This window comes from Balaenoptera physalus (genome assembly GCF_965194825.1).
Source record: "Balaenoptera physalus genome assembly, chromosome: 8".
Taxonomy (NCBI): Eukaryota; Metazoa; Chordata; class Mammalia; order Artiodactyla; family Balaenopteridae; genus Balaenoptera; species Balaenoptera physalus.
Window position 1 is genome coordinate 94,704,406 of NC_138887.1, and position 13,157 is coordinate 94,717,562.

Consider the following 13,157-nt stretch of genomic DNA (forward strand, 5'->3'; position numbering starts at 1 on the left):
TCGGACTTAACACCTACTTACTAACCTCCCAGAAATCTGTATTTCATGGAATGCATTTGGGGGAAGGTATAGCCCTTCTCTGAATTATTAAATCATTTTTATTTCAATAAAAATTTTAGAGTAGAATTAGTGTTTTGAAACTTTATGAAACACCATAGGAAATGATAAAAAAAATAATGGCCAATCTATTGAACAATTTATTCTCCTGGATACTACTTTTTTGCCAATTATCAGCCTTAGCTGTTAAACCATTTAGTTATATCCCAGCTCCAGTTACAAGGAATATCTGGCATAAGAAAGGGGGAATGAGTGGGAATTAGCCATGTCTAGTGCTATGTCCATTTTGGTTTTGACCTGTCAGAGTTAGTCGATGCAGTGGAGACTTAAGACACAGATGGCCTTTTAAAGATAAAACACTGAGGACAACCAAGTAGCAGATCTGGGCAGGGTAACAACTGCAAAGTTCTAGAACAAAGCCAGGCCTCTGACTTTAAAGCAACATTCCCTATAACTCAGCTCTGCTAGGCCAAGCAAGCATATCTGATTGGTGACGGCAGAATCCTGCAACAGCTGTTGACTCAGGCAGAGAAGTGACACATTGTGGAGGTCAGCTTGAAATGCCACGTGGTTGTGGATTACTGAGAAGCAATGGTAGAAGGCAGGTCTGCTGAGCATGTGGCCCAGGAGAGAAGACCCAGTGGTTTCAGCTGAGTGGAGGGAGGCACCCTGGGGCAGACTCATCCCAGAGGCTAAAGCTGTGGAGACAGAGAGATGTGATCTATAAGGACTCACTCATCAGACTTGGCTTTGAATGAAAGAGTCATTTCATCCCACACAGCGAGTTGTAACAACCGCTTACCAGTAATGATCAAATCACAGCAACAGCATTCAAGTTCGGGAAATAATGAGATAATTTAAAACCCCTGGGGAATTTAAGACACACTCAATGACAATCTTATATCTTGAAATTTCTCCAGGACACCTTCTAATAACGGGGTCATGGAGTCTTAAGTTCCCCCATTAAAATGGGCAACCCTTAATTCTGCGTTGGATGCCAAGGAAGACTGCACATTTTCCACAGGAAAATGCCAAGTCCTCACTGGGCAAGCTTGCTGATAACTGACACTATCAAAGCTTGAACTGATATGGCTGGGGTAGGTTCTGAGCAAACTGCTTCAGAGTTTTGTAACTAACACCATATGTTTTACACAGTCCCCAAACACAAGTAGACAAAAGCCATTCCCAATCTGCTCCAGATTGTCTTTCGGATTTTATGGCTAAGGACTGAATCCCAAGCTAATAGTCACAGCAGGGGCGGGGGGGAAAGTAGCGATTTATAAATTAGGGTGCAGTTGTCTTCAGACATAAAGGGTGCCTACTCTTGTGTAAGCATTGACACAGGAGATCAGCTGCTTTGAGCCGCCATCACCCCTGCTTGCCTCCATTGTTTCCACTGCTTGGAAACCCATCAGCCCCCATCTGCCTGGTGAACTCCAATATATTTCCAGTTGTAATCTCCTTTGTAAAACAGAGTCGATCACATTCCTTTGTGCCAACCGTGTGTCCAGAACAATTTTCATGACAGCAGTTTAGCACTTTATACAGCAATTGTGTGTTTACATATCTGTTTTCTCTGCTAGAACTTCATGAGGGCAGGGGCTGTGTCTGGCTCATGGAGATGCTGAACGAATGTCTGTTAAAGGAATCAGTTGAAAAAAAAACAAATGAATAAATGTCATAAACTATAAACTTCTTTGGAGAACTGAAAACACATGACAAATGAGTACTGATGATTCTGAAAATCATATGAAAACAAATATGTTCCTTGATGATAGGCAGTAATAAGTATTCATTGTCTACTGTGGGAATCAATGTGAAGTCTTTAGTTAATAATTAATTTCCTAATGTGCTAGTACTGAAAAGTAAAAAAGTATTTGAGTAACAAAGCATAAGCTGGAAAGGTACTTGGAGGCCTTTCTTCCACCAGAGGGAATAGATTTGGCCTGAATCATACACAGTCTTGCCTAGTCCCACTTTTGACCAACTGTAAGCATTTAAAGTACAGCTGGTTATGTTTAGGGATGCCATCTGTAGCCATGAAAAAAGAGTCTTCCCTGATGAAGAGTTAATTGGTCTAAATGTTTCATAAACACGATCTTTATGTCTGAGTACAGTGTGTTTTGTTTTATCTTATTTTGTCTTTCAGTCTATGAAGCAGGGGTTTGAAGTCAGACCCATGGTTCCAACTTTAGCTACTCTACTTACTAAGGTGCTTGATTTTTAGAAAAGCTTCCACAAAGCTCTACAAATCTTTATATCTTCATCTGTTGAATGAGGATAATATTCACTTCAAACAGTTGTAAAGATTCAATGCAGTAGTGTATAGGGTATGCCTTCCCCGGTGCTTGACATAACCTGAGTTTTCTATAAATGGCATTTCCCTTGATCCTTGCCAACTGACCGGGAGATTGTTATCTCCTGAAGAGTTAGTCCATAAATACAATAGGTATTTCTTTAGCCTGTGGACTGTCCTCCCACAGTTCTCATAATTTTTTAGAGCACAGCGCTTGTAGATCAAGCTTTATGGGATATCCGTGAATGCCAGTTAGGTGTGACTACACAGAGCCATTGCTCTGCTGTATGAAAGAACCTCCAACAAAACTTTTTAAAAGCCTTTGAATGATTAAAACGTTCTATCATCAGTGTATTTTTGCCCTTCGAGAAAAATGTAAAACATGGCGGTCAAATTACACTAATCTTTGAACTTTTAATATTAATTCTAGAGTTACAGAAAGTTCCCAAATATCCTTACCCAGCTTCCCCTAATATTAACATTTTACATGACGATGGTACTTTATCAACACTATCAATAGTAAGAAGTTAATATTGGTACAGTATATTTACTTAACCAGATAATTTATATGGATTTCACTAGTTTTTCCAATGATATTCTTTTTCTGTTCCAGGATCCCAAATTGCTTTTAGCTATCATGATTCTTAGTCTTCTCTAATCTGTGACACTTCCACATGACCTTGATACTTTAGAAGAATGCAGGTCAGTTATTTTGTAGAATGCCTCTCAGTCTGGAATTGTATCTTGTTTTCTTCTCATTAAATGAAGCTCAACATTTGTGGCAAGAATACTGCAGAAATGATGTGTTTCTCATGATCACTTGATGAGGGTAGTGTAGGCCGGGTTTCTCCACTGTAACGTTACAATTTTCCCTGTGTAATTAATTAATATCTTAGGGGGGATGACCTTTAGACTGCTGCTAGAGTATTTTTAGAGTATTTTGTAAAAGTCTGATTAACATGTATTAAAATATAAGACGACACAAAGAACGGACTTGCCTGTCATTGCACAATTATTTTCATAGGTATCTAATTTTTGCATTGGTAGGATATGTTTATACTAAAAATTAATATTAACTTTTTATCTTACAATATCATAGCAGTTTGGATGTTCAGTTTTGAATGTATCAGCATTTTATTCTAAACAGAATTTAGCTACATTTAGCATGCTTTTGAGCTTAACTGTGGATGTATAGGTTGCTGATTAGTGGGTAATCTTTAAAACTACTATTTAGCACTACACAATTACTATTAAAGCCTCAAAGGAGGCAGAATTTATAACTTACGACATGTAATGATAGAATTATTTTATAGCCTAACATACTCCCCCCAAGTTTTAAAATCTCACAATTCTAAGAATCGCAGTATGTGTGCACCTGTGTGTGCATGTATAAGTGTGTGTAGGTGTAAGTGTGTTTGTGTAGCAGTTACCAAGATGAATGTAGTCAGGAAGTGGCCACATGGTGCCCAAATCTGCTGTGACTGCATATTTTATTAAAATATTCAACTCCATTTGTGCCACTCAATTTTCCTACCAGAGCTACATTTTTAAAGATCACAACCTCATATTCTTTATTAGTAGACTATTTATAAGTGGGACGGTCCATGCTGAAATACTTATAACAGCAGTTATGTTCACTATGACTGATCGGTATATCCTTGGAAGACCCACTTGCTGTTTTATATGTGGCAAACATTTGTTATGTTTGGTGTCACATTATTGATAAATACGCATCTTCTAAAATATCTCTGTAGCCTACTGCCTATTTCCACTCACTACTATTTTTCTTCAGTCTACCAATAATCGATTTGCTCCTTTGGAATATGAAATAAGTTTTTCTTTTTGTCATTGTTATTGTTATTGTTCTGTCACTTCCCAAACTGATCCAGCTTCTGCAAAGTATGAGAGAGTCCATCATTGTACATTCAGCTCCAATTCCATACTTCTTTGTTCACAAATCAAAAAGAACTGAACGTTTTCAAATATTCAGACATATAAATTCATTCTTTTTTTCACTTGCATTCACATCTACCCTTCTGGATTCCATCTGGAACCAAAACCAAAAGTGTTGAAAGACCACAACAAAGGCTGCTTTCCTTGGAGTTTCTAGCTCACCGGAAGTGGGAAGCATTAGTCATTTCACAGGCCCCATGTAACTAGATTTTCCAGTCCAAATTCTACAAAGCCTGGAGACTCAGATGTATTTCTAAATTAAGAATACAGGGTGCCTTTCAGAGCAGACTCCAGCAAGCAGGATCACACTGGCCCCATCCTAGTTAATTTGGAGACCACCTAGATTAAAAAAGAGAAAACTGCATATTGTCAGTTCAGGGATTTGCAATGCATGAGAAGTACAAAGAAGTATTCCAAATGTTGATGTCGTATTAATAAACTTATTTGACTAGAACTAATTCATCTGCTTATAATTTGTTTCAATTTCCTTTGTAACTGAGTTCAATTCATAAGGGACTAAAAATTCTTAGGTAGTATAATGTACAGCCACATTTCAGCTGATATTTTTTTAAGGAAACAAACACACGCAATGGTGTTATATGGTGGTTCATCACTACTTGGATTCTAATGTGTTTTAAATAAGACTATGAACTCCAAACACAGATAGCAACTCAAGCTGCATATACAATTCTGCTCCCCAACACCAGGTTCCATTGTTTTTTTTTTTTAATTTATTTTATTCATTTATTTATTTATTTTTGGCTGTGTTGGGTCTCCGTTTCTGTGCGAGGGCTTTCTCCAATTGCGGCAAGCGGGGGCCACTCTTCATCACAGTGCGCGGGCCTCTCACTATCGCGGCCTCTCGTTGCGGAGCACAGGCTCCAGACGCGCAGGCTCAGTAGTTGTGGCTCACGGGACTAGTTGCTCCGCGACATGTGGGATCTTCCCAGACCAGGGCTCGAACCCGTGTCCCCTGCATTGGCAGGCAGATTCGCAACCACTGCGCCACCAGGGAAGCCCCTCCATTGTTTTTTAAAAACAATTAAAATTGAAAACTTATTTGTAAACTCTCACTAAAACAGGATAACATCTAGCATTGAAACACATCAATTTTTAAAGCAATATTGTTAGAGATCTCTTCTGCACGAAGTGCAGAATGACTTGGCTAGCTACTTAGTTTCATTACAATTCAAAATAAGGCAATTATATAGGTAAACTTTGTTCACTGCAAATATTTTATTAGAACAAACTAAAGTCAAAATGTCCCTTACTCCTCAGTAAAGATGTTTAATGTTGTACTGTCCCTTAAAAGGGCAGCTGCTTAGTAAAAAATTTTATAAGTTTTATAAAAGGGAATAGAGTTTAGAGATTTATCTGATAAGAATCTTCAAACAGAAAAAAATTAAGGAAGCTTAGTTCATTGCCACAATCCTAAATTTTGTGTCATTAGAATGAGCCAAGGATTAGAATCACGATTCCAAAATAACTTTACTGATCTCTACTTACTTCCTATCATGGTCTCCAAACACTGCCCACTTGGAACTTGATTGGCCATGTTTTCACTCAGTTCTAGAATGTTTCATGCTCCTCCTTCTACCTGGAATATTTACTCAATTCCCTTGTAGTTATGTTTCCTCTAATAAACTGTAAACTCTGTGAACACAGGACAGTATTAAATGACTTTGCAGGCCCATAGCCCTTCATGGACTTCAGAAGGAACCAAACCTGCCAGTATCTTGATTTGGACTTCCAGCCTCTAGAACGGTGAAACAATAAATTTCTGTTGTTCAAAGCACCTAGCTTGTGCTACTCTGTTACAGCAGCCATAGGAAACTAATATAATTTCAAAGGCACTATCAGTCCTTTTCTGATTTTCTATTCTTTTACTTTATGATTTTAAATATTATTTTCTTTACTTAAATTTGTATTTTTTTAAAAAAGTATGATTCATACGAATGGTAAAAATCTTCAGAAAAAGTTCATTTTTGCTTCTCCATCTCTGGCCTACCATCCTTAATTTTCCAAGAAAGCCACTGTTCAGCGTTTCCTGTGCACCATTCCAGAAGTTATCTATGCACAGTCAAGCATGTATAATTTCTAGCACTTTATTTACTAAATAAGATCAAGGTGTATATAATGTCCTGCAACTTGCTTTATTGCTCTTAATAATATACCTTATATCTCTCTATATATCTTTACTCTGCCTCCTTCTCATCTAAGAATTACAGAATGTTCCATTGTGTAATGTATAACTTATTTAACCAGTTCCCTGTTGATGGACACTTAAGTAGTGTCAAGTTTTCTATTACACGAAGTGCTCTAGTAAATTTCCTTGCACATGAATTTTTGGAGACTTTACCAAGTATGTCTGTAGGATTAAGTCTTAGCAGTATAATTATATTTGTGAAATATTTCCAAATTGCCTTCTGTAAAGCATATAAATCTCTTTGAATATGAATTTATATGCATTACATTCTTTTTTTTAACATCTTTATTGGAGTATTATTGCTTTACAATGTTGTGTTAGTTTCTGCTGTATAACAAAGTGAATCAGCTATATGTATACATGCATCCCCATATCCCCTCCCTCTTGTGTCTCCCTCCCACTCTCCCTATCACACCCTTCTAGGTGGTCACAAAGCATCAAGTTGATCTTCCTGTGCTATGCAGCTGCTTCCCACTAGCTATCTATTTTACATTTGGTAGTGTATATATGTCAATGCTACTCTCTCACTTTGTCCCAGCCTACCCTTCCCCTTCCCTGTGTCCTCAAGTCCATTCTCTACATCTGCATCTTTATTCCTGTCCTGCCCCGAGGTTCATCAGAACCCTTTTTTTTTTTTTTAGATTCCATACATATGTGTTAGCATACGGTATTTGTTTTTCTCTTTCTGACTTACTTCACTCTGTATGACAGACTCTAGGTCCATCCACTTCACTACAAATAACTCAATTTCATTTCTTTTTATGGCTGAGTAATATTGCATTGTATATATGTGCCACATCTTCTTTATCCATTCATCTGTCGATGGGCACTTAGGTTGCTTCCAAGTTCTGGCTATTGTAAATAGTGCTGCAATGAACATTGTGGTACATGTCTCTTTTTGAATTATGGTTTTCTCAGGGTATATGCCCAGTAGTGGGATTGCTGGGTCATATGGTAGTTCTATTTTTAGTTCTTTAAGGAACCTCCATACTGTTCTCCATAGTGGCTGTATCAATTTACATTCCACCAACAGTGCAAGAGGGTTTCCTTTTCTCCACACCCTCTCCAGCATTTATTGTTTGTAGATTTTTTGATGATGGCCATTCTGACCGGTATGAGGTGAGACCTCATTGTGGTTTTGATTTGCATTTCTCTAATGATTAGCGGTGCTGAGCATCCTTTCATGTGTTCGTTAGCAATCTGTATATCTTCTTTGGAGAAATGTCTATTTAGGTCTTCTGCCTATTTTTGGATTGGATTGTTTGTTTTTTTGATATGGAGCTGCATGAGCTCCTTGTATATTTTGGAGATTAATCCTTTGTCAGTTGCTTCATTTGCAAATATTTTCTCCTATTCTGAGGGTTGTCTTTTCATCTTGTTTATGGTTTTCTTTGCTGTGCAAAAGCTTTTAAGTTTTGTTAGGTCCCATTTGTTTATTTTTGTTTTTATCTCCATTTCTCTAGGAGGTGGGTCAAAAAAGATCTTGCTGTGATTTATGTCATAGAGTGTTCTGCCTATGTTTTCCTCTAAGAGTTTTATAGTGCCTGGCCTTACATTTAGGTCTTTAATCCATTTTGAGTTTATTTTTGTGTATGGTGCTAGGGAGTGTTCTAATTTCATTCTTTTACATGTAGCTGTCCAGTTTTCCCAGCACCACTTATTGAAGAGGCTGTCTTTTCTCCACTGTATATGCTTTCCTCCTTTATAAAAAATAAGGTGACCATATGTGCGTGGGTTTATCTCTGGGCTTTCTATCCTGTTCCATTGATCTATATTTCTGTTTTTGTGTCAGTACCATACTGTATTGATTACTGTAGCTTTGTAGTATAGTCCAAAGTGAGGGATCCTGATTCGTCCAGCTCCGTTTTTCTTTCTCAAGATGGCTTTGGCTTATTCAGGGTCTTTTGTGTTTCCATACAAATTGTAAAATTTTTTGTTCTAGTTCTGTGAAAAATGCCATTGGTAGTTTGATAGGGATTGCCTTGAATCTGTAGATTGCTTTGGGTAGTATACTCATTTTCACAATGTTGATTCTTCCAATCCAAGAACATGGTATATCTCTCCATCCATTTGTATCATCTTTAATTTCTTTCATCAGTGTCTTATAGTTTTCTGCATATGCATTCTTTTCTTCATGAAAAACATTCAGTTTTAGGATCACTGTGGTATGTAAAAGATGATTTCAGATGGATTATGCTGTAATGATTTATCGCTAATCTATACCTCAGATAATTATTCTGTAAATGGTCATTCTGTGTCTAATACTGTGAATCACACAATAGCTACTATTTTATGGCTGGCTGACTACAATACAAGGAAAGCAGTTGTTAAATTTAGAGGCAATGTGAAGACAGAAAATTATTCATCCTTTTGGAACAAGATAGTGAAATTAGCTCATTAAGAACTTAGTCTCTTTTGGGAAAAGGAACATTCTTGATCTGGAAGAGGACTCTGCCTTTCTGCAGGGAGGCAACCGTGCCAATATTGTCAAGTTTGAGCAGTCACTACTGACTTATTAGAAATAGCAGCAGCCCAGGGGAAGGAAATGGGTCCCTCTGGAAAATCTGGGTGCCACAAGGAGTAAATGTATATTTTTAAATTTAGAATGTGGACATTTTTCATTATTTAGTGGAAGAAAGGGAGAACTGTTTGATCTTAAAAGAATGATTCTTAGGCACCAAAAAAGTAGGTAAGGTTTAAAGTTACCTACTAGATCAAATAGTCCAATTTGATATTGCTCTAAAACTATAGCAAAATCACATTAAAAATGAAAAATACTACTAATTCATTTGTGGCCAAATACATCTGTACAAAACTAAATGGGCTTCCAGAGGAATTGGTAACAAGAACAGTGGTCATGTATTCATGGGTAGGGCAGAGGGTGAAGCCAAGGGCACCTTAATATCTTCTGTTGGTAACTACAGCATTTCATGAAAAGTTAAGCAAATTTTTAAAATTATGTACTAAACGTATATACTCTGCACATGTTTGAACAAGAAAATCCATTAATTATCTCATTGCACTCTGTTGAAAGCTATGACAGTCCATTCAGGAATTTGTGAAGTCTCCAGCAAAGGGATACCCTCTAAATGTGGAGATTTCTGGGGTAAATTTTAAGCTTCTCTGCTAAATACTACCTTTTCCATGTATCTAGACTCAGGGGCTCCAAGAGATGACATGTAAGACCAGAAGAGCTATTATTCATTTTCTTGAATATGCCTGAACATGACTAAATTACTAATCACACCAGTGAAGAAAGAATGAGATATGCTAATGAGTTTTTCCCTTTCAAAAATTGTTTAATTTTTTTATTAGTGGGGTTTATCACTTTTAAGATCTAAAGGGATTCTCAAAGTTTCATGTGGCCCGACAATAGGTTTCACAAACTCTTAGAGGAAGAGAGAAGTTTGGCTGCATATTATATTTCCATAGTGGTTTGACCAAGTAGGTGTTTGTTTTTCTTCCAATGCAAGAAGTGTAGAGGCGGGCAGCCCAAAGTCAGTCAGCATTGCGGCAGCTTTACAGCATCATGGGCGTCCTACTTTCTATCTTTCTGCTCATGGTTTCCTCATGGTTACAACATGGCTGCTCCTCCTTCAGGCTCACATCCACATTCCTAGCAGAAATCGGAAACAGAGTGACAAAGAAAACATGGCATCAGGGAAACAAAATTTTTCCAGAGATCCGTAGCCAATCTCCACTTATATTTCTTTGGCTGGAATTGTGTCACATGACCATGTTTAGCTACCAAGGAGACTGGGAAATAGAGTTTTGTTTGTTTGATTTTTTTAATGCTAAACACATTGCTCCCTCCAACAAAATGAAGGTCTTTCTACTAGAAAGGAAGAAGGTAGAATGAATATTGTGTAGGCACCTCACATCATCTGCTGTGGTATCTTCTCTCTACCCTTCACCATTTTATATTGAGAAAACTAGATCAAGTGACTTACTCAATAGCACACAGCCAGTTCATGGCAAAGCTGGACTAAAATTCATGAGTGCAAGTATCACAGGGCTGACCTGCTGACTGTGGAAGAACAGGTACCCCTTAGGAACCTCCATCTGAGGTAGAGATAGCACCACGCCGGGGAACAATTCAAACGCGAAGACAAGGCCAAGATTCTAAGCAGCCGGAGCGGTCACCCGGTCTGGCTCCCACTTACATTATGCTTTTCTGTGTTCTGCATTATGTTTACTCTATTATAATAGGCTCATGTGTGGGATCTTGGGTATTCAGTAAGTGCAAACATTGAACATTTAAAAATATTATTATTCACTATTGCCAGTCATTTGTTTCAGCACCTTTGAAGCCAGGTCAGAACATGCTTCTATATTATTACAATAAATTTGTTCTAAACTGCACCAAAGAGGATAATTAGAACAAATAAGATGGAGTTCAGTTCAGGATTAAGAAGAAACTTCTAATGATGAACTAGATTATGTTGCTTGAGGTTAGGTACCTGCATTCTAGCAAGGCACTTTGCAGTTTCTAGGTATTAAATCAATACCTTTCCATTTGAAGCCTGTATCCAGAATTGCTCAGGACCACATCATGGATTATCATTCTTCCTCTGAGTAGGAGTTTGTAGCAGATAAACTTGGAGGTGCATCTCAAGAAAAAAATGTCATGATTTGATTATTAAAATATAGATTTTCAACATAGTTTTTTTAATAACTTTTTTTTTGCCTATGATGTCAGATAAACCCTTTTCCCACCTTGTGACCTTTGACATGCAACTCCTTCTTCTTGAAATTCTCATCCCCCCAATTTTTCACATCCTTCAGTTCAGATGTCATTCCTCAGAAAGGCTGCCTGTGGCTAACATATCTGAAATAGCCCACACCCACTCATCAGAGATTGAGTTTGGTTCCCTACAGGATAAGCCATCAGCACACCTAACAATACATCTTTCTAATTGATTGATACAGCCAATGACATGTTCAGCTTCGAAGAGACCCGCTCGGCTTTGGCATCTGGGATCTAGACTCTTTCTAATGCCCTCCAGATGAGTATTAGGGCGCAATCACACACACACACACACACACACACACACACACACACACACACACGTCACAGAGACCCCAAACAATCATCTCTAGACAAATGTTTATCTAAATCCAGACTTTTAGAAATGTTTCAACATTATTTGCATTGTTAATAAATTGAACGCAACACCTCAGTCTGAAATACCCAAATTTAGATGACTTTGCCGCATGTTCACAATGTGCTTCATGTGGAATGTATTGTTCTGGAACAAAACAAGGTCTTCAGTTTTTTCTTAATTGTATGCCTGGGAAATCTCTCCATCTTCGTTCATTTAGATCTGTCTTTACAATGTTCTTTATGCATTGCATGAGGGTTTTTCTGGAGTAGACTTTGAAAAGTCTAACTTTGGGGCTATGGAGTCTGTGAATTTTTAATTTTACTATAAACTACCTTCCAAAGTAGCTGAACTAATTTGTACTCCTTATCAGCAGTATATAATGGTAATTATTTCTCCCCACCCTCCCTAACATTTGATATAAAACATTTTTTTTTCAATCTGATAGATACATAATACCATTTTTCTGGCAAAAAAGGTCTAGTCTCCACCAAAAACAAATGGATAGATATCACACATACATTAACATATATCATTCATAGATGTTTATTCAGACTAAATCTTCTCACATCATTACAAACTTTGTTATTTTTAACTGCTTTATTATAATGAACATTTTAATACAAATCACAATTCTAATTTTAATCAGTTTCCTAAACTTCAATTTCAGTCATGAATTAAAAAATGAAAATATGTATACTAAGTCAAGGTTTCAAAAAGTCGCACACTACCTCCATTCCTTTTTTTCCTTAATATCCTGGACCTTTTGGTATGAGATCTAGGAATCTGAGTTGGTGGTTAGGATGTTTGAAAGTCTGAGGGAAGGTGACCAGAAATTGCTCATTAGAGGCAGAGGTACAGAGCAAACAAGAGGTCAAAACAATTATTTCTCTCCATTACTGAGAATTTATAATATAAAAAGGGGGACAACTAACTGAAACATTTTACACATTCAACAAATATTTATCATTATCTACTGTACGCTAGGGACTGGGTGTATGTGGGGGCAAAATAATTATCCATTCTCATGGAGTATTCATTCAGTCTAGTGGAAAAGGCACAAATAACCAATGCAATTACCAAGTGGTGAAGAGTATGAAGGAAACAAAGGATGCCGACAGACAGTAACACATAACTGTGCTACTGTTTCAAGAGACGGAAAACACAAAAAGATGCTCTCCATGCACAATTAGGAAGAAAGCATTCCTCAGAGTGATTTTAGCATTTTTACCTGGCCTTAATTGTGGTAGCCTGAGAGAACCCGGTGAAAAGAGTGGCAGTGGAACCAGGTGAGGTGGGATAGAGGGATACAGGACAGGTACAGATGCCAATAGCTTTGTAGGATAAGCTAAGAGAAAATGAGAGCGGGACAACCTGCTAGAGCAGAGGAGATATTTCAAACCCAACGAACTGCTGCTCTCCAATGCATATGGAAGACTATGGAAGGCATTGCTTAGTACAGAACATGCCTCCCTAATGAATTTCATTGCTGTTACCTACTTTTATACATATGTGAAGGTGTTTTAGATAAAATATATGTATT

At 37.5% G+C, this 13,157-nt stretch overlaps 1 protein-coding gene across 7 annotated transcripts in view; it reads left to right on the forward strand.

Moving 5' to 3' along the window:
* The window catches only part of CPED1 (cadherin like and PC-esterase domain containing 1), a 297,503-nt gene that overhangs the window by 234,383 nt on the left and 49,963 nt on the right, over nucleotides 1–13,157 (forward strand). Inside the window, exon 16 of one of the 7 annotated variants that reach the window (XM_082472288.1) lies at nucleotides 1,641–3,054. The exons of the other annotated variants lie outside the window; for them this stretch is intronic. Coding sequence (XP_082328414.1) covers nucleotides 1,641–1,685 — 45 coding nt within the window. The 3' untranslated portion in view covers nucleotides 1,686–3,054. Of the gene's footprint in view, nucleotides 1–1,640; nucleotides 3,055–13,157 lie in introns of those variants that run through there. 7 annotated transcript variants of the gene reach the window in all.